Genomic DNA, 23,183 nt, shown 5'->3' on the forward strand with positions numbered 1-23,183 from the left:
GCATGGTGGTGATTGGGTCCGACTGTGTCACATGATACTGTATGCTGAAGGCAGGGCATTGAGGAGCCCTTGAGACGTTTCCATGCTACTTTAGTAAAGCTCTGAAGGTATTTTGCAGTTTTTTTTTATTTTTCTATATATGCATCTGTGTGAGTGTGTGCAGGAGGAAGACTGCTACTGGTACTGCACTGGCAGGTATCCCATTTCTATTTCCGACCTTTTTGTGTGTGCAGTACTCACCAAGTGAAGTTACAGCTCCTACTCTTGCTAGCTAAAGCGAACTTGGTACTTAGCTGTCAGTCATGTGACTTGTCAGTCAGAGAGCCTAGCTGGGTACAGTGCTCTGTCCGTGCTCCTGCAGGCACAGCACAGTAAAAAGCCAAAGCAAAATTACACATTGTCACACTGTAATATACACAGGTAGGTGAAAAAAATACTACTGTCAGTCCCCCGCAGTATTACTGTCTCATTGTGTCCAACTGTGTAGCAGAGCTAGCAATCATGCAGTCAGTGGGATGGGACACCCATTTTGCTCTGTGTGTGTGGGTGGGGGGGGGGGGGGGGAGTCATACAGTATAAGTGTCCCTGGCTGAAATAGCTTCGGCATGATCCCTTTCATGGCCTTACATAACAGCTTTTGTAGAGTGTGTGTGTGTGTGTGTGTGTGTGAAGGGGGGGGGTGCTTTGATCTGCATTTGGAGTCTCCCCCCCAATGTACAAACCCAAGCCAGTGTTTTTTTTTAATGTTTTGGTGCTGGCCTCTCCTTGGACGTCCAATATGTGGTGAGACTTGTGATATGTGAAAACATAATTGTAGCTATAAAATGCTATAGTTTCAGCAATTCCTGGACACAATTCTTTTTTTCGTCCCAACTGTAGATTTGAATACCAAATGAAGTTTCCTGAACAGGATTTAAATATAAATCTGAAACCATATGGTAGATAAATGTTTTTAACATATGATATGTGCTAGTGATAATTATTTTCAATAACATTATGTTCCTGTAGAGTTGCCAATGGATTCAAGCTGTGACTGTTTACATGCCCTGGGAGTTGGTCTGGGAGCATTGGTATCTGTTATACTTGTATGGGCTGCTCATCGCCTAGGGGTTATCTACCAGCTGTTTCACAAGGTATTGTATATTTTACATTAAACAAAAAAGGCCTCAATTACAATGAGCAGAGGTGCAAGTGATGGAGTGCTAAGGGGGCAAAGTTGCACCTCACAAAGCCTATACACTTACACCAGGTCCGTGGTTGGTACTTATGTGCTCTGCTCTGATTTGACCTTTACACCCTTTGTTTTAGATATAGGATTTTTTACACCTTTAGTTGAACTGCAAGTTAATATTTGATGATCATCTTCACCAAGTGTCACATTTATCCAGTTACAGCAAGGTAGTGGCAATAAAGTGGTTGCCTCTGGCCACTGATTTACTGTTTCACCCATAGTAGATTCCTTACCTGCAAGTGGTTCAAACAAAAAAAGCACTAAGCTCTCAGCACAAACTACTCTGTCTGCTTCATCTGTGCCTGAAGCTTTGTTACAGTGTCCTGAATTTTTTTTGCAAAATAAAGCTTTTTCTAAAGAGTTGAGGACTAAACAGACAATTTTGAGGGCTACGTCAAATGTGATGTTTTACACAGTGTTTTTTTTAAAAATGCCTTATGGGGCACAATTACACCAAAAATACATTGCCATGAATGGTACTGTAATTCACCATAATATATTTTTAAAGTAGGGCAGTATGTGTATTAAAACAGTTATGGGCACATTTCCATGCCTAGGAGGTAATATGCTAGGGCATTTGTTTATTTATAGAATTCATTGTGTACTCCTGCACTGGCACATGTTGGCTTATAAATATAGTGTATTGCAACATGCCTAACCAGTTGCTGCAAACTTAGCCAATTTGGGTAAAATCTGTGGGTGTAATGATGCTATGTAATCACACAGAAGATCCGTATCAAAGGAGAACTATTACAGTATAAAACATAATCAGTCAGGAAGTATCATTATCCTCTTCCTATTGCAGGTGTAAAATTCTATTTCAAAATCTTTTTTTCTGTTTCAGCATTTTATAGTAGAATTAACCCTGGTCCCAACTAAGTCTTTCAGCCCTTCTGCAGAAGAAGCCAGAGACCCCCTGCCCTAGCAAGATTAATGCCCCCACATACACATACATCCTTGCAATCCCTTTAATGCTAATGCTTATTCTGATAAGGAATCCATGTTAGGCTGTGGTAGCCATTGGGTCACCAAAAGGAGTTGCCTCAGCTAACATTTGAAGTGTTAATATTCTAATTCTCTGTTAAGCTACATGCTCTACTCATGTTGCTGATTGGCTATAGGCATGTTATAGCTCTGCTCTGTTCAGGGAATGCAGAACAATAATTACACTAGATATCTGTATCCCCAGTTTTGAATTAAATTACATTTACAAAAATTATTGCAAAAAATAGCTTCAAAACAAAGTTTCTGGAACTGTGACTGTAGGAACCATTTTCTGCAAACCCCTTTATCCTCTTGACACTTCTCTTGCTTTGACATTTTGAGAAATCTCATACTGCACAGAAAAACATTAGTAAAATATTGCATTTTAATTTTTATAGAATTCTTAGTAATGATAGTCAGTTCTTCCTTTTATCTTATGTGTATATGTTGTACACTGTCTACAGGTTGAAACTCAAAGTCCTTGCCATGGTGGAGAGGTTGTTGCCAAAGTACTTCAGGCTCATGGCGTGCGTTTTGTTTTCACTTTGCCTGGTGGACATATATCTCCTATAGTGGTCGCTTGTGAAAAGTTAGGAATTCGAATAGTTGACACCAGACATGAGGCTACTGCGGTGTTTGCAGCAGATGCTGTGGCCAGGCTTTCAGGTTTGCACTCCATCTTTGCTCACCTCTATCTGAAAAATCAACTGGCAGTGTATCACAAAATAAAGTGTTTTTCTGTTTTGGTACAGGCACAGTGGGAGTGGCAGCAGTCACTGCAGGGCCAGGTTTGACCAACACAGTAACAGCTATTAAGAATGCCCAGATGGCAGAATCACCACTGCTGCTGATAGGAGGAGCTTCAGCCACACTGCTACAGGTACTGAAAACATAACCTGTTTTTTACAGTTGTGCATTTTGATCTTATTTTTTTTTCCTGATTTTTTTATATAAGATATTAACCACCGCATTTTCTGAAATTCCTCTACACTCAGATGTCTAAAACTAAATACAATAGGTGCTTTCACCTATGGTGAAACACGATTAACAACCTTTAGTATTGTAGCTTTGTATTTGTCTCTATACCACCCTTTGTCTTTAGAGTGGTATAATTTGAGGCTGGTTTTTCAGATTCACATTTTATTCCCTGTAGCATTAACTTTTGCCAAAAATGCTCAGAGGTTAAACTTTCATTAACTGATATTCCATTACATTTTCTTTAAGACAGATGTAATTCTGTATTGTGACATGCGTTTTAGTTCTTTGGCATGTTTGGGTCTGGCATGGTTAATGATCAATTTGAGGAATATTGGCCTAGAACATATTTGTAATTGGATAGAGAACTGGCTGAAGGATAGATTACAAAGAGTGGTGGTAAATGGAACATTTTCTAATTGGACCAGTGTGGTTAGTGGAGTACCGCAGGGGTCAGTCCTTGGTCCTTTGCTTTTTAACTTGTTTATTAATGACCTGGAGGTGGGCATAGAGAGTACTGTTTCTGTTTTTGCTGATGACACTAAATTGTGCAGGATGCTGCCACTTTGCAGAGCGATTTGACAAAATTGGAAAACTGGGCAGCAAACTGGAAAAGGAGGTTCAATGTGGACAAGTGCAAAGTTATGCACTTTGGTAGAAATAATATAAATGCAAACTATCTACTGAATGGTAGTTTGTTGGGGGTATCCTTAATGGAGAAGGATCTGGTTTTTGTAGATAGCAACTTGTCTAATTCCAGGCAGTGTCATTCTGTGGCTACTAAAGCAAATAAAGTGCTGTCTTGTATAAAAAAGGGCATTGACTCAAGGGATGAGAACATAATTTTGCCCCTTTATAGGTCCCTGGTAAGGCCTCACCTTGAGTATGCAGTGCTGTTTTGGGCTCCAGTACTTAAGAAGGATATTAATGAGCTAGAGAGTGCAGAGGCGTGCAACTAAACTGGTGAAGGGGATGGAAGCTTTAAGCTGTTTTCTCTGGAAAAGAGGTGCTAGCGAGGGGACTGGACAGGTACATTAGAGGGGATTATAGGCAGATAGGGGGTGTTGTGTTTTCCCATAAAAGCGATCAATGCACCAGAGGCCACCCCTTTAGATTAGAGGTACAGAGTTTCCATTTGAAGCAGCGTAGGTGGTTTTTCACAGTGAGGGCAGTGAGGTTGGGGAATGCCCTTTCTAATGATGTGGTAATAGCAGATTCTTTTAATGCCTTTAAAAGAGGCCTGGATGAGTTCTTGAACAAGCATAGTATCCAAGGCTATTGTGATACTAATATTTACAGTTAGTATTAGTGGTTGTATATAGTTCATGTATGTGAGTGTATAGATAGGTCAGTATAGGTTGTGTATGCTGGGTTTTCTTGGAAGGGTTGAACTTGATGGACTCTGGTCTTTTTTCAACCCTGTGTAACTACTATGTAACTATGTCCTACGGCCTCTATATTTTAGGTTAAGCAACTGATTTACAGCACTGATATCACAACGAGAATCTGTTTATTCACTGATAATTAAAGCTGGCGAGTGACCCTTAGACCGTTGGTGCTTTTGTAGAAACAGTGCTAGGCAGAGCCAGTTACAAGTTTTTTTTATAATATTCCATAATATCCATTGCCTTTCTGTCTAGTTTTAAATTGAATCATTTTCTAAAGGTTTGCATTAACAAAATGCTTCTGATTTGAATGTTGTTAAACATGTGCTGGGCATATAATATGTCAATTTGGGCAGTTTATAATGTAGATGTCAGCTGCCAAAACCTCAGTAACTAACCACAGGATATTTTGGAGCAACATACAAAACGTATTCTTTATAAGCACATAGTAGTCATTAGTTTTGGTACGCAGTCTGATGCATCAGTGCATGTACATTATATAGGGTATTTGGTCATTAGCCACATAGGCTGCATGGTCCTCTTGGGTCATCTGGTCATTATGTCATTTACCAGTGGTACAAGAACAAGTGTTGGTGCTTTAAGGGGAGCAAATTCTCTTAAGGGCCCTAACGTAGAACACTTGCACTGGATGAAAATGTACCAGTACCACTCACACTGGCATAAGGGAGCCTTGGACCCTACAACTGCTATAAGGAGTCACTAAGTACGGGGTATTCTAGTACATTGTGTTCCATGGCACCCACCTGCTTCACTCTCTGAATGATTCATATGCTAGAAGGTGTTCTAGGGGATGTTCAGGTTTGTCACTGCTCCTCCCACTGCTGTTCTAATTGCTGCTGAGTGCAGCCTGCACTGTGTGACAATCCTTTGTGCTCCATTCTAGAAAAGCAAAGAGTTGTTTCTCAGGGTACAACGATATTGGAGAAAGATGCAGCAACTGCTAGATCTGGTCTATTAAAAGTATATTTTATTTGCATACATTAAAAAGGTATTAACATGAAGAGCACCTGCTGTTGCTTGGACAATATTAAAAAGGACAGTTTACTGCTCATTCATATATTGAACTTTTATAATGAGTGGTGTGAATCACCCCTGCTGATTTTTCCATATTTACATTAAAATATGTAGGCTGTGCTAAGGGAATTCTGTAATCTTCGTTTGATATTTGATTGCATTTTCACTGAATATGTGTATAATTTAAATAAATATTTCTTTAATGATCACCCCTTTTCCTACTGCAGGGTCGAGGTGCACTCCAGGACATAGATCAGATGTCACTTTTCAAACCTATATGCAAATCCTGCTCATCAGTTAGAACTATACGAGAGATTGTACCTGTGCTTAGGAAAGCAATGGCTGAGGCCCAGTCTGGAACACCAGGTGAACAGCGCTCCCCACATTTTTGTTATAAGATCAGAAAAAGGAGTTGATTTGTATTTGAGGTTCCTATTATCATACCATTTAAATTTGATTAAAAGGGATACAGAGGCGCAAAAGTTTAATGAAGCTGATCCAGTAATTTAGCTTTGGACTGTATTTTCAGACCAACATTCTCCTCTGTGGCAATTGTAATAATGTAGGGCACAAAATAGTAAAGGCTTCTAACCACTCTTAGCTGTATTGTAATGCATTTATGTTAAAGGAACAGTAACACCAAAAAATGAAAGTGTATAAAAGTAACTAAAATATAATGTGCTGCTGCCCTACACTGGTAAAAGTTGTGTGTTTACTTCAGAAAGTCTACTATAATTTATATAAATAAGCTGCTATGTAGCCATGGAGGCAGCCAATGAAAGGAGAAAAGGCACAGGCACATAGCAGATAACAGATAAAACACTATTGTATTCTACAGAACTTTTCTGTTATCTGCTATGTAACCTGTGCCTTTTCTCCTTTTTTCCAGCTTGAATGGCTGCCCCCAGGGCTACACAGCAGCTTATTATATAAATTATAGTAGTGTTACTGTAGCAAACACACCAGTTTTACCAGTGCAGGGCAACAGTGCATTATATTTTTATTACTTTAAAGCTCTTTCATTTTTTGGTGTTACTGTTCCTTTAAGAAGCAGCAGGGCCTACAAGTGCTGTCCAATCAGTTTACTGAACAACAATTTCCTTTGTGGACCTGGTGAAAAAGAGAGGGATATAGATATATTCACTCAAAAAAAACCATTGTTAACTATTTGTTTGTAAGTTCACTGTTTTCACTGTTTTATAGCAGTTTCAATAATTGGTTATTTTCGAAGAAAGTTTACTGAAGGACATGCTGGCATTTTATGGCAGCACGGTTAGTACTTCTTCCTTGAAGTGCTGGGAAATTTCTGTTACAGAGTTATACAGTGTTAGAGCTCAAAAGTGTACCTAAATTGCGTGTGACATTAATTTTTGTTTATATTATAGGACCCGTATTCGTAGAATTTCCTATCGATATTTTGTACCCATATCATATAGTTCATAAAGAACTATCACCTAAGGGAGCTCCAAAAGGAATTGTGGGAAAAGCAATCACCTGGTAATGTATAATGGTTATTAATGACATTTGTGGCCTACTTTTAGTGTTTTTGGAGGTTTTTTTCCACTCATTTCAGTCATTTTGGGGGCTAGCTTACCTTCATTCTGTGCTTTCATGAAAGGGAAAGTCCTTTTCTAAGTATATTATTCTCTTTAACCCCATCCCACCCATCTCTTTTTATGCTCAAAGTTGTCCTTATTTTACCTGTTACCTTCCCTTCCCCCTTGAATCTTATGGAATTTTCTAAATCCATTGATATTGTCTTTCTAGTATAGCATCCTGGCAGTTTGCAATGCTGTGTTAGTAGTTAAGGTGTCCTTGTTTTTAGCTGTGGCATACGGAAGTGGGTATGTACACAAGCAAGTAAATGGTTACCATGGTATCTATGTGGGGGTAGCTAAGGCTGTAAATATCAAATGATAACGAGTATTGTGTATGATACTTTTTGTTCATGTTAATCTATGGTAGGTTGACAGTCCTTATTGAGAATTAAAATAGCCCTCCATAAGCTGAAACTGACAGAACATGCAGTAAAACTGATCTGAAACAAACATTTTCTACATAAGAATCAATAATCTAAATTTCAGTTGTGTTAAACTTCCTACTTAAACACTTTTGAGATAGGAACTGAAACAAGAAGTCTGTGCCTGATAACCTACTAATTTTTGCAAGCTAAAGCAATCTTGCAAGAAGATGCTGGCCAGAGTTCATCCACTGAGCTGTCAATTAAGCTGTCTTTAATCTTGCTATGAGCTGTGCTGCCCTGACAAATATTGACACAGAAACAGGGGTTTAAGTACAAGAAGAATCTCAAAAAGTTTTGATAGTTTTGAATTTTTGATTTTTATAGATTGTGATAGTTCTATAAGGTAGTTCTGATATTTACATTATTTCTTCTTTTATTCAAATCTTACCATAGGTACCTGCAGAACCATCTGAACAATTTGTTTGCTGGTGCTTGGGAACCTCGGGATGTATCACCACTTCCACTCTCTATCCCTCAAGCAAGCCCTATGCAGGTCTTTAAAATATAATTTAAAATATCATTCACTTTCTAAGCAAGTGCTCTAGTTTTATTAGTAGCAATGCACAGGCCTGCTCTTCTAAGGAGCAGCAACAGTAGGATACTGTTTGGGTCCCTAGTCTCTAGCTTCTGGAAGTTATGTGTCTGGGAACCTGCCTTCTGAATTGGAACTTCTCCTAGACCAGAGATAGGTGTGGAGTGAGGATTGGGGAGGTTATGTAGGCAGGATATTTTTATATTCCAGCATTTTCTTAAGGGGAATTTGAAATGTGCATTACTTGTGACTGGTAGTCAATTTTGTTAACTATTTTGTTCTCCAGATCCAGCAGTGTATAGAGCTTGTAAGCCGTGCTAAGAAGCCAGTGTTTCTTTTGGGCAGTCAGGTCACATTACCTCCTATGCCAGTAGAAACTCTGCGGTAAGAGAGAAACCATATTTCCTACTGTGTCTTAAACTTGCATCAAACACTTTAATTACTTTAAATATGGCAGTGCTGCCCAACCTCTGTGGTACCAAGGGCTGTAAATTTTCTGACCTATGCGGTGTAAGGCCAGTAATTTAAGTCAAATGTGACCCTGCCTAGTTTTAAAAACCACACCCACTTTTAAGACTATGCCCACGTTAATGATGGTAGAAACTTCAAGTGAGATGGTTATCACATAGTTCAGAAAGCATGTCCTTCTTTTGCCTGCTTAAAGAACAGAATTAATTGTCAAAGTAATGTCCACTGGCCCACAGAATAATTTGGCACAGTAATGTCCAACATCAAATGGCACTGACAACACAGACGTAGTAAAGTCAAGCATCAAATGTCCTATAAATGAGGGCACTGCTACATAAGGCAAGGTAAAAATCTTACCTCAAGTGGCAATGCCCATACTTTACCAGGGGTGACAAACAAAATGCTCCAGATAACTTTTAAAGACAAAATTTGGGTTGCTAAACAAGAAATTTGTCTTTTCAATTGCAGAGAGGCAATCTGTGTTCTCTCCCATAGAAATGCAGCCACCACTCCTGCACCAACACTAAATTTAGTTGACCATTAGCACAAATGCAATGTGAACCCTACTCTTGAATATAGCTGACAACATCCACAAGAGTCATGTTTAGCAACTCGCTTACCTGTGTGATTCTGGCATTACTACTCAGAATAGGTGATTTGGTAGCCCTGTGACTTCTAGTGCAAATGAATATATAGAAATTATAAGATGAAAAACTGAACACTTCTGGTTTAGGCAAGGGCCACATATACTGTATAAATGAGCCTGGCACACCATTAAACTTAACTGTATAGGAGGGATACATTTTCTTTGTGACTTTAAGATTTTAAGTAAGACACCCATATAAACATATCTACAATACAAAGAGGGCCGCTCTCCCATATCAAATGATACAGAGATAGTCATTAAGTATGATACACAAATAGTCTTAATGAATGTGTCTTATGGACCTGTTTTGCACTCCTAGCACTAATGCTGCTTCTACTTTACTAAATATGTACTCTCTCCTCCAACCCATAAATTCTACTTACTCCCACCATGCCCAAGTCATATATCTGCCAACATTAAAACTCACGGAGCAATAACAATTATTAACACAGTAAATCTTGTATTTCAAAGTAGTTTTGTCCTTTGAGTAATTTAAGTTGCATTAACACTTTTACCCAATTTTGCATTTTTTACTCTGAAAAATGTAAAATAAGGGTTTTTACTTTATTACTTTTTCCAGTCTACTTTCTAACACAGAGCATTATTGCTAAAAATTAGACATTGCAGTTGACAGTTGCAATTATTTAGAGAATAGTTATACTAACTGAAACAGTTCTCAGTATTCTAAATATACAGAATGGAGCAATGACATACATTTTGTGTAGTCTGTGAAAGCTCATTTCATAACCCAGGGTTGTCATGAGTGTATGTTTGTGCACTTACTGTAAGGGCTGTGACACGCGGGGAGATTAGTCGCCGCACAACAAATCTCCCAGAAATGCCATTCCACAGACTAGAATGTAAATCGCCGGTGGGATGGCATATGAGGCGCCACGATTGCCCGAAGTTGCAGAAGTTGCATTGAGTATGCCATCCCTCCAGCGATTTACATTTTACATCGCCAGTGGGATGGCATTGCAGGGAGATTAGTCGCCTGCGACAAGGGAGATTTGTTGCGGTGCGACTAATCTCCCCGTGTGTCACAGCCCTAAAATCCAACAAATTCAACTGCTCAATAATGTTGTTGGATCATTCAATTTAGCCCCACCCCACTTGTATTGTAGGCAGCGGCCTTTGCTGCCTACTCCTAGTTATGGCCTGCCATGATGAAGTGCCTTTAACACACAGAAGGCACTTCTGTGCAGTTTCTAAATGACACATTGATTAAGTTGACTACAGCCTAATATAGCTACTAGTAGTCACTGTGGCTACTATGCTGTGAATATATAAAGTTGTGTAAACAGATCATGCACATTGTATGATTATTTTTTACAGAAAATCACTGGAGTCTTTGGGTATTCCTTGTTTCTTGGGGGGTATGGCCAGAGGCATGCTGGGAAGAGACAGCCCTTTGCACATTCGACAAAACCGCAGGGAAGCTTTGAAGGAAGCAGATCTTGTCATTCTGGCAGGTAGGGCATTCAGCTTCAGAAAACACAGATTGCATTCATTGTAAAAGCTGCTACAGCATTGAAACTGTATCATAAGTACTTTGTATAATAGTGCTGTATTATTGTATCATTATTTTGTTACTAGATGTCAAATCTTTTATAACTTATCTCCTCTTCATGCTTATTGTGTAATTAGCGGATCTTTCCCCTATATGTCCATATTAAGCTAGGAGATATCATACTGACCTGAGGGCCAAACAGTTTCATCACAATGATGGAAATGCAGACCAGGACGAGGACCATATCAATGAGCCAATGTACTCGTCACCTGACAGCCTGCATTTCCATCATTGTGAACTGATCATTTGGGTCTTGGGTCAGCATGATATAAGACTGGTTTTTGGCCAGACATTGGTCACGCAGGCTCCATACACTGAACAGAAAATTGCTAACTCAGTCTGGAAGGACAGAGTTTGCCGGTTTTATCCCTAATGATTCTTTTGTGTATCTGTGCAGTATTCTATGGAATACTTTTTTTAACTAGATTCTTAGAAGCGATGTAAATGTTTTAGAACTGATGATTAACATAAATGCCAGTAGGAATGTAGCGCTGGGTGTTTTGTCCTTGTTGGAGGAGAATCAACACGGTTGACCAAACATCCCGTCTGCCATTACCCTGACCCAGTTCTCTATCTATAGGTTCTCTGCATACAAAGATTGCAGTGTTTGGCTGACATTTACTTGTTATGGACTTGTTGGTTGACAAGCCACCAGGGTTTGCTGCTGTAATCAGCCTTCTCTCTGTCATATTACTAGCCATAAAGCAACAAGCGGCATCAACTCTTCAGTCTTTCCTACAACCACTTGTTGTGTTACATAGGGTATGGAATCTGGGTTTCCTTAGTAAGTATGTCATATTGCTGCTCAAACTTACAAGACACATTAAAAGATAGCACAAAAAGTGTAAATGAGTCTTGTATTTGGCCATTGCCTGGATATTACTTAATATACATTATATACATTAAAGCATGTGGATATGGCTTATGCAGTGATTCCTGAGTGGCTGTGCTTATGTGGAGCCAAATAGTGTATAATCTCAATGTTTGGCCTGCTGGAAACATTAGCACTAAACTGCTGCTGCTCACAGGAACTCACATAGATGGACTGCTGTTAGTTACAATGTTTACGGTAATATGCATATTGCAGTTATTGCGGCATCTAGATATTTCTGGGAAATGTGGTGTTTGACCAAATCATTTTGTTTCATACTTAATTTCTATTGCCTTGTATAGTTATGAAATCCTGAAACCAATTATCCATAGAGCATCTCCCATAGACTCCATTCTATGTTTTGTGCTATATTTTCTTTTATCTATTAAGGTACGGTTTGTGATTTTCGTCTTTCTTATGGGCGTGTCCTGAGCCGACGCAGTAAAATCATTGCTGTCAGTAGGGACCGTTCTCAGCTACTGAAGAACTCTGATATGTTCTGGAAGCCAAGTGTTGCAATCCAAGGTAACCTGTATTGAATAATGTCATTTTCACTCAAGAATACAAATTCAATAATGTGAAGATTTCCAAAACCAATGTTTTCCGCCCATCGTTACCAATACTTGCAGTCCTTGTTTTTCCTTGTTTTCTACTTTTGTTCTTGAAATCAGAAGTTGCCAGAACTTTTGTGGATTTCTGTGGAATTTGAGTTTGCCTTTGTGTAACAATTATCTTTTTTTGAAATACCTACCAACGTTCTCAAAAGAAAATTTTTGAAAATGATTTCCTTTTTCTCTGTAATACAGTACCTTGTACTTGATCCCAACTAAGATATAAATAATCCTTATTGGAGACAAAACGAGCCTATTGTATTCATTCAGTATTTAAATGATTTTTAGCAGAGTTAAGTTATGGAGAGCCAAATTATGGAAAGATCAGTTTTCTGGAAAACCCCAGGTCCCAAGTATTCTGGATAACAGGTCCCATACCTGTAGAAATATTGTGCAGTGATATTCCTCTGTGTAATGTTACTCCCAATGTTTTTCCCATGCAGGAGATGCTGGTTCCTTCATAGTTAAACTCTGTGAGGGACTCAATGGATATACTTGTCCCACTGAGTGGACGGAAGGCCTCAAGACAGGGGATGTAACTAAAGAGAAAACTAACCGGTAACTTAACAAAGAAATACAATTGCAGGTTTGCCTATTTGATTTAAAGGACCAGTAATATTTTACATTAAACAAATGCCTTCTAAACACTTTTAATACTAACATAAGCATCATACATAAATGTTAATGTTATAAGTAGACTTTAAATAAGCAACTGCTTTTGTGACATCCTCCGGTCAGCTTCCCCCTCCTCGATCTCCTTGTATAATGTCAACAGCAAGCTCTGCTCCCACAGACATCCAAACAGAGCAGGAGATAAGAAAGCCTTTAATGCCCATCCCTCTCCCTGAACCAACATGAACAAACCTATAAATCACTTTTTAAAGCATTCTTCTCACACCCTAGAGAATGCAAGTAACTAATTTCTGGTTTTAACCATAAGGAAACCAGCCACCGTGTTCCCTTTGTTTGTTGTGCCCTAAAAAATCCAAGGTCATTTTATTTATTAAGTAACCACTTATGATAATGCAATTTCTGTATGTTATATATGTTAATAAAAGTGTTTCAAGGGTTTATTTGTAATGTGAAAAATTTGTGTTACTTTTCCTTTGACAAAAGTCACTGCAGACTTGCTGGTTGCTTTAGAGTTCTATTTACTTGTAAGTAAAACCTTTACTGTTCTATTGCTGACATTTTCTTTCTTGTGCCTCTTCTTCCCCAAGCCCATCATTACCCTCTTTGTGCTAGTCTCCAGCAAGCTAATTACCCCAAGGATAAGCAGCCTTTACACTTGGATGAGGCAGGGGTGGGTGGGGTAAATGGCTCTGACAGGCTTGTGTCCTGATGTAACAATATCTCCAGCCCTCCATGTGTCCTTACTTGCTGTTTCAAGAGCAAGTATCAGTTCACATGGATAGTACTAAACACTCAACCCTTCTTTTTCATGTGTGTTTGTTGATACACTGATCTTTTTACTTTTCTCTCATGCTGTATGGTATAATTAACCAGACATCTACATATACGTTTGATTCCTCACTGTATGCATGTCTTCCTATGTGAGGTCCAGACACTAAATGAAAATGTGAATTTTTTTTTTTTTTGCTTCCAAAATTCTAGACAAAAAGCTGAAGAGAAAACTGAGAGGCATCTAAATCCACTTAAGGTTCTGCATCTAGTGGACGATGCTATGGCGGAGGACAGTATAATAGTTGCTGATGGTGGTGATTTTGTTGGAAGTGCTGCTTACATTCTTCGTCCAAGAGGCCCACTATGTTGGCTGGATCCAGGTGATTGTTATATTTGTAGTTTTTATTTTTGTATGTAAATGCATACTGTGCACGAGGTGCTGCTGTGATAGGGAAGAATAAAGCTATTTATTCTCCTCACAATCTCTCAGACTTTGCTGAGATTAGCTTTTAGCCAGACTGACTAACTTAGGACAGCTGCTGTAATTATTACAGAACTTGCAAGGTCCAAAAATAATGTTTGTAAGCTTTTTAATGTTTTAATTAATTTTTAATTAGATTCTTAATATAACACTGTTTTTGTGTTCTTTCTTTCCCTTAAAAATATTCCATTTATTAAACTTAGAGATATTTTTCAACTATGCCAGTCTTATGCTTTTATTAAGCAGCAATTTCTATATGTTATAATGTTTTAGGGAGCTGCAATACAACAGCTGTATGTTTTTACAAGCTTCACCTGTACCTGTCACTTATTGTTCCTGTGGGCATTAAATCCACCATATCATGGCCAGGGAATAAATCATTTCTGTTAAGATAATTTAATAGGTAATGCAATATAATATCCTTTAAAACAATATTTACAGTGTCAATTCCTAGGTGCCTTTGGGACTCTTGGAGTTGGAGGAGGGTTTGCACTGGGAGCTAAACTTTGCCGTCCAGATTCAGAGGTAACATGGCCATTCTGTATACACATATCTATATATATCAATTTTTCCCTTAAGCAAAACAATTAGCACAATTAACAATTTCCCACTATTATGTATTTGACTCAGTCTCAGTCTTGTGGACAAGGCATTAGACATGGTTTTTATGAGCAGCACTTAAATAACACTTTGCTGTAGGGGTCAGCAAGACATAGGCAGCCCTCCATGGCTGAATTGCTTCTGAGCAGAAAATCCAAGGGGTATCATGTTGGAAGAAGGAAAACTATGTGGGAGACCTAAGAAGTTTAGAAATATAAAAAACTTGCCCAGTAAAATGTAGTAATTACTTAATTCTTGGTTATATACTGTATATCTGTTTCCATTCTTGCATTAGGTTTGGATTGTATTTGGAGATGGATCCTTGGGATACAGTATTGTAGAGTTTGATACTTACACACGGCATAAGGTATTTATATATGAGGTCTTTATATGCTATATGCAATAGTGTGTTTGCTGTTTTGCTGTACGCACTTTCTCCCTTCTGTAATCATTCTGTTCTAAACCATTTTGTGCAGACTCCTGTGATAGCTCTAGTTGGAAATGACGCCTGTTGGAATCAGATTTCACGTGAACAAGTGCCCATGTTAGGAAGCAATGTGGGCTGCAGTCTGGCATACAGTGGTGAGTATTTCTTTCGCTGCTACATTAAGGTATTCTGAGAGAAACGAGGGCCTACATTTATACAAGAAAACTTTTTTTATGTGACAAATATATCTAAGCCTCTGTGACCTAAATTTGCAGTCTATTTATTAATATTGCTTCTAGTTGCAATGGGTGAAGAGCTGCAGGATAGATTTTAAAGACATAAAATGAAAGGTTAAGCAGCAGTGGGGTAACTATAGAGGAAGCAGACCCTGCGAGGGGGGGGGCTCTATAGTTTTACGAAATCCCCTCTCCCCAGCCAAAGATTTTTTTCTGCCAGGGGCCCTGGCATAGAGTTGTTATGCTACTGTTAAGCAGTGTCTTAGAGTAACACTTTCAACATCACATGATATAAAGGGCAACTTCTTGTTTATTCTAAATGTTTTCAAAATGGTGACATAAGTTATTATATTTCATCTAATAATCTGTGCCAGTTAAAATGGTGTAAAATAAGGCTAGAATAATAGTTTTAGCCTTTTTCAGGTCAGGCCTCACTTTGAGGTTCAGTATTTGGTTAGGCCCCCACTCAGCGCACAATTAGGTTTCAGGCATATGAAAACATTGCTTTATCTGCCATTTAGACATTGTTCCATAACAGCATAGAATGCTCAGTTTCACACTGACTGACTTTCAGGCTGGGCTTCCAGGAATATTAATTAAACCTAATAGGCATTATTTCTAAGTACCACCTGTACTGTCTTTCAAAACTAGGCCCCATGGCTAAACCTTACAGTTTAGAACCAATCAGCTAGGGGCTAAATTATACCTAGTCAGGATGTGATTAACTTGGTCACCTGTGTCGTTCTGGCCAAATCTGGGCATACAGTAATAGATCTGCTCATTTAATGATGTAATAAAATTGGATCTTCATCTGATTTGTCCATCTATGTGCTATGTCCCATTGGATTGGTGCCCAAACCATCAGATCTTAATAGGGGCCTGTGCAGAGCTGTTGGGTAAGAACCATATCAGCACACCAATGGTCTGATATGATATCCAGACATGGCTGATAGATATCTGCCCAATTTTTGCCTGACATCAATTGGGCAGCTGATCCTGAGGCCATACATAGGCCAATAAGATGCCAACATACAGGGGCTGATTTATCAAAGTACATTTTTTTTTTTTTTTTTTTTTAAGTATCATACTTTTTAATGTACAAATTTGTATTTGAAAATCCGAAAAAAAAAAACGTATCTTATCATATAATGTCCGAAAAGTACGTTTTTTTCGTATCTGAACAATGATAAAATGCAGGAAAACCTTTCTGCCTGTGATCCTTCAGTGCATGATTTTGGAAGCCTCCCATAGGACTCAATGGCACTCTGCAGCTCCAACCTGGCCCAAGGAAAGTCTCCCATAGGGCTCAATGGCACTCTGCAGCTCCAACCCGGCCCAAGGAAAGTCTCCCATAGGGCTCAATGGCACTCTGCAGCTCCAACCCGGCCCAAGGAAAGTCTCCCATAGGGCTCAATGGCACTCTGCAGCTCCAACCCGGCCCAAGGAAAGTCTCCCATAGGGCTCAATGGCACTCTGCAGCTCCAACCCGGCCCAAGGAAAGTCTCCCATAGGGCTCAATGGCACTCTGCAGCTCCAACCTGGCCCAAGGAAAGTCTCCCATAGGGCTCAATGGCACTCTGCAGCTCCAACCTGGCCCAAGGAAAGTCACGATACTGAAGCTTGAATGAATCCGAAACTTTCGTACTCAGCACGACAAATATGATTTCGTCCCACAAATTGTTGCACTTTTTGTTGCAGAGTACGAAAAAGTTGCGCAAATGTACAAAAAAGTTGCAGAAAATATGTAAAAGTTGTGACCTGTTGTACTTTGATGAATGTGCCCCATAGAGTAAATGAATTTGCAGCTTATATCTACTTGTGTATGGCCACCATTATTGTGAGGTGAGAAAGGAGACAGGGCAACCTCTGCTGCTTATTGTAAAGACTTTTTATTTTCCATCTTTTGACCTTTGTTTTTTTCCATGCAGATTATCATGTTGCAGCAGAGGGATTTGGTGGCAGAGGCTTCCTGGTCACTACTCAGGAGGAAGAGCGAATAAGTGACATCATCAAGGAAGCGCAGGAGGCCTGTCACAAGGGAAAAGCTGCACTTATAAATGTACTGATTGGAAAAACAAATTTTAGAGATGGCTCTATATCTGTATAGGGAACATGATCAACTCTCAGAGCCTCTGGGATTTTTCTCTCCTGCCCTTCCAGTAACAAGCATTTTATATTGGACCTGTATGAGTGACTGCAATGCAGTATGACTGTAGCTAATGGATTAATAGAATAATGAATTATATTTTGCAGGTAGCAAAACAAAAACAAAATAATGGCATTTTATTTTCTTTAATGCACTGACAAAAAATATAACTATTGAGTTGCTGTGAATGAATTAACATTAATGGGAAATGATATTAAATTAATAATCAGGATTTATCTACCTTTAAAGTGATAGCTCACCCTAAGATTATTTTTAGCATAATGTACAAAATTGCATTGCGTGAAAGTTTCCAGCTCTTCAGTTTGGCATTTAAATCTCCATCTTAGTGCCAGGGTTGTTGAAATAAATGTTTAAACGCTGATCTAAAAAATGAAAGATATTGTGTGCAATAAGCCATAGTGTCTAACCATACTTACTATCAGGGTATATTTCCTTTCTAAGTCTGTGTTTAGGATTTATTTGTCCTTTAATTAGCTTAGGTAATAAAATGTATTGTTCTTACTGTTAAAATGACTAAACAAAGGGCACATTTATTATTATTTACTTTACAGCTGAGGCACCAAACTGTAATTCTCCAGCTATTGTTGAGATGCATTTCCCATGAACTCACATGAGGATAATGGGATTTTTGGTTCATTTTCATTGCCCCCCTCCACTTCACAGTCACAACTGGCTGTTGCATTTTGTTTTGCAATGACATACCAAATATGTACAGTACTGTTATAATTTTATAATTAACAACAAGTGTTTTTTAAAATATCATTGAATATGGTGCTATCCCAAACTTATATGGAGAGTCATTTTCCTTCCAATATTTTGGGCAGGTACAATGATGGCCTGTGACTTTACTGTGTACATCACCATTGACTGTATTAAAATCTATGGCCATCATCTTTGGTGATGCAGCCAATCAAAGAGCATTCTTGAGATATTAGCAGTAACAACACAGAGCTTACCTTACTCTCACTGATGTAGCTAATACCAGCTCACGAACAGCCACCATAACTTCTTGCTGACACCAGTAGTAGTGAGTCTTCCTGAGGTGCCAGCAATGGCATCAAAAAGCCTTGCCTGCCTATCTCAGGAAGTGGGTTGTATTGCTAATGTAGCTAGGTCCTAACTGGACCGTACTGGGCACGGAGTCTTCTGTGTGGCCCCAACCTAAAGGGAGCTTTTTTTGTAAGCAACAACAAGCTAAATTTTTACAGACCAGTATAAGTGCACTACATGATTGTTTGCAAATCTATTGCCACTTTTATTTAGCTGTCACATGGAAATAGTACATGGCATTCTGGTAACATAACCTACATATACCTCTGATATATAGATCATGGTTTGGAACAATAAGGGGCACATATGAGTTATAAAGGGAAAATTATGGATGTAGGGATTCTTTGCTTTTAGATTAATTGTTTTAATTTAATTTCCTATTGAAGCATGTTTATTTTATTTTTAGATTCCCATAGAATGACTGAAGTAAAAGCCAGTTATTAGTGTGTAAGCCATTACCTTAAAGAGCCTCATTACCTCAGGCATAAACATTAAGAATACACCAGGACAGAAAAATGCGTCTTTGCTAGGGTCACTCCAGTCGTAGTTTTTCAGTACAGTAAGGACATTTAGGACCCCCTGTGCTTTCCAAATAGCAAATAGCTAAAGGCCTAAATGCTGTCTGTTCTTAATTGTTACTAATACTCACATGGTTTCTTTTAAACGCAGGGTCTATGATCAATGTAAACCCAATAAATACAACTTCTATTGACTCTTCTCTTCTTTAGCTATTGTCATTAAATAGTGCTTACATTTGTGCTTAATTCCTCTTGGAGTCAGAGCAAGAGCCAATACTGAGATGAGTAACAAGTTACTCCCTCCAGTCTGTCTTGTTTGTGACTCACAGTTGGCATTGAGGGGAGGGGGTCTTTTTAGATGCTTTAACAAATCATAACATTTCCAAACTGAATTCTATACGAGTAGGCCACCTTACTGTATCATATGATAAAATGGATCAGCTAAATGGGCATAATTTACCATTAAGTGGCTTAATTGTTCCCTTGTATGGGTTCATCTGTTGACTATGGGGAGAGGGGGGGGGGGCTCATGTCTGCAAAATAAACTATTTGGTCTGCAATGGTATAGGTTGGAACAGTGTAGAATGTATAACTGGCTGTCAATGGGACAAAAAGTCTTATATCCCACAAGCTGGCAAGTTTAGGGGTAATGGTACATATAGCACATTCAGATGCCACAGCACCTGAAACATGACCTCAAAGTTGCTATCTCACTATGTCTAAATTAAACTATTCTTCCTTGGCAATACAGTTGCACTTTTCAGCTTATCAGAGAATAAACAAAGGTAGACAGCAAAAAAATACTGTTACCTGAATTGGAAAGAATGTTGTTTATTCAGTCAACTGCTCTAATGTAGAGATTATTAACTATGCTGGTAAAATAATGTATACATGCTATAACCAACCATACTGTAACCGAATCTAAAGACTTCCTATGTCACATAAAGGAAAATTCTACTATAAGATATCTGACTCTGATATTCTGAACATCTTAGAGACCAGAAAACATTACACTTACATACAGTATGGGTGAATGGAGTACTGGGATACAGTTTTGTGGCAATAGACCTATTGAGCCCATGTACCTTCATGCATAGAAGTCCTCCCATGATAGCCAAACATAGTCATATTTTTGGGTGCAGCCTCTGGAAAAGTGATTTTAATCAGAGGTAGGGCTACAAGCTAGATGGCTTTTAATATATTTTTTCAGATATGTTTATTTTACATTTTCTTGTAGGAGACGTCTATAATCTGTTTGTAAATCTCTATAAATTAATACAATATCCAAATAAACTATTTCAATAGAATTTTCAAAATGTCATGGTTTTTTGTTTTTTTTGCTTGCTGTAACCCAGTAAATATAAAGTAAAATGGTGGTTTGCACATGGATATTTAGAAATCACATTGTGAAGTTCAGTTTGAATTGGATACCTTTTGTTGTTTTGAGGGGAAAACACATTTTTAGGACACCTAGCATGATGAACATATCGCTACCTGCAATACAAATGGCACCTTTGAGGTACATTTAGCATGATGTAGATAGTAATATTCTGAGACAATTTTTGTAACTATTTAAATTTTTGTTCAGAAGTTTTTCAGTTTGGAGCTATCTGGTCACTAGGGTGCAAATTACCTTAGCAACCAGGGAGTGGTTTGAGTGAGAGAATAGTATGTGAATAGAGGACCTGAATAGAAAAATAAGTTAAATACAGTAACAATAAAACTGTAGTCTCACAAAATTATTGTTTTTGGCTGCTTGAGTCACTGACCCCCATTTGAAAGCTGCAAAGAGAAGGAAAATAATTAAAAATCATTGAACAATTAATAATGAAGACCAATTGAATTTGCTATTCTATAACATACTAAAAGTATGACTAAAAGGTGACCATTTTATTTCTGAGCAGAGGTCTGCCTGTTACCAATATGTGTGTTTCCTAAAGACACAGGTCACATGTGACCAACTGATGGTCAGTGGGGTGTCTGTGTGTCCCAGTCCTGCATTTTTAGCTTAAGTGCAATATCCTTAGCTCTAATCTTGCCAAATATTGGGAGTCGCCTTTTACTGTGGATTAATAAGAGATTTTGAACAATGAAGTCAGTATGGTGCCATTACCCTATACAGGATAAGATTTAAAGGGATTCTGCCATGATTTTTATGGTGTACTTTTTATTTCTAAATTACACTGTTTACTTAGCAAATTATTCACTCTACCACTTAGAATGTTATTCTTGAACACAAATGTGTTTTTTTAGCTGTAATATTGGTGTGTAGGCAGCCATCTCAGTGCATTGTGCCTGAGTCTGAGCTTTCAGAAGGAGCCAGCGCTACACATTAGAACTGCTTTCAGGTAACCTATTGTATCTCCTACTCCCATGTAACTGGAGGAGTCCCAAGCTGGACTTGGATTTCTTACTATTGAGTGCTATTCTGAGCTGAGTGATATCACTCCAACAGTATTCCTTTAAGGACATTGGTTTAATTTGGTTTATTTAGCCCATAGATGAAAAAGGAGAGTGTTTCAGGCCCCTCCAGGCACTTTATCATACTTAAATCCTGCTGTATAGGAATAAAAACATGGATACACACACATATATATAAATCAGGTAATAAAGCAGCTAAGAATTTGGAAAATGTGGGGCTAAGCTCCCTCTTTTATGTAAATTGTGGGATTGCACTAATGGAAAATAAAGGGGACTATTGAACAGACTTACTTAACAATTGAACATTAAATATTATACAAACTTGGGGGTTGTTCCTCACTGAGGTTGCAAATTAACTGATTCTAAAAATGCCTATAACAGGTACTTTTTGGAAGACATTTTTAGTGTATGTACTCTTAAAGAGAAACTATACCCCTATATATATATATAGTAAATATTGCCTATTTACATCTTTTCTCTTTAGCCACCATTTAGTGCTGGGCTGTGTGCTCCCTCAGAGATCACCTGACAGGAAATAATGCGGCTCTAACTGTAACAGGAAGTAGTGTGGAAGCAAAAGACAGAACTCTGTCCATTAATTGGCTGATGGGGCCCATGAATGTGTGCCTTGGCTTGTTTGTGTGCACTGTGAATCATACGGTCCCTGGTCCTATGTGCTTAAAATGGCAATTTTCTATTTAGGATTACCCAATAGCACATACTACTAAAAAGTATATTTTTATGAAAATAGTTTATCTAGATGAAGCAGGGTTTTACATATGAGCTGTATTATGCAATATATTTTTATTGAGACCTACATTGTTTGGGGTATAGCTTTCCTTTAAGATCTTGGTTAGCCCCACTTTGGCAGTAATAAATAAAACAATACATATTTGAGTCATGACGCACTTCTACAAGTGTTGGAAGATCAGACTTGGATAGTGAAGACCCAGGTCTCTGATCTTTAAATAATCCATCTTCACACCCGATTATTATCTTATAGATTGAAACATGTGACTATAATTTCCCCTTCAAATGAACTGAGAATCCTAGAGGGTCACATAGTTCTGCCACACACAAAAGTGTATCTTTGGATCATTTGACTCTGTGACTAAATGAACAACCATGTGTTGACTTATTTGTTTAACTGGGTTCTCATTATCTAGTTTTAGAAGTTGTGTAAAAAACAGATCATGTTTTAGGCCATGTTTATCCATAAATGTTATTCTAAGCAACTATTTCATTGGTCTTCATTATTTATTTGATCTAATTTTTTTAATTATTTGCCTTCTTCTTCCAAATCTTTGCAGTTGTAAATGGGGGTCACTGACCCCGGCAGCCAAAAGACTATTGCTCTGTGAGGCTATAGTTTTATTGTAATTGTTACGTTTCTGTTCAGGCCCTCTCCTATTCATATAAAAGTCTCTCATCCAAACCACTCCCTGGTTGCTAAGGTAAATTGCTAAGGCAACCAAATAACTGCTGAAACTCTAGACTGGGGAGCTCCTAAACAGAAAATGAAATAACTAAAAAACTACAAATAATAAA

At 38.3% G+C, this 23,183-nt stretch overlaps 1 protein-coding gene across 3 annotated transcripts; it reads left to right on the forward strand.

The window, feature by feature from the left end:
* The first annotated feature begins 39 nt into the window (after positions 1 to 39).
* On the forward strand, positions 40 to 20,524 carry ilvbl (ilvB (bacterial acetolactate synthase)-like). Of its 3 annotated transcripts, none has more exon segments than NM_001126740.1 (16): positions 40 to 107; positions 1,009 to 1,133; positions 2,680 to 2,881; positions 2,968 to 3,095; positions 5,838 to 5,976; positions 6,996 to 7,107; positions 8,027 to 8,126; positions 8,452 to 8,549; positions 10,615 to 10,751; positions 12,111 to 12,245; positions 12,775 to 12,889; positions 13,946 to 14,115; positions 14,671 to 14,741; positions 15,112 to 15,183; positions 15,293 to 15,398; positions 17,408 to 18,156. In NM_001126740.1, coding segments are annotated over 15 exon segments (1,881 nt in total). In that variant the 5' UTR covers positions 40 to 107; positions 1,009 to 1,016; the 3' UTR covers positions 17,587 to 18,156.
* Positions 20,525 to 23,183: the final 2,659 nt, after the last annotated feature.

This window comes from Xenopus tropicalis, chromosome 7 (genome assembly GCF_000004195.4).
Source record: "Xenopus tropicalis strain Nigerian chromosome 7, UCB_Xtro_10.0, whole genome shotgun sequence".
Taxonomy (NCBI): domain Eukaryota; kingdom Metazoa; phylum Chordata; class Amphibia; order Anura; family Pipidae; genus Xenopus; species Xenopus tropicalis.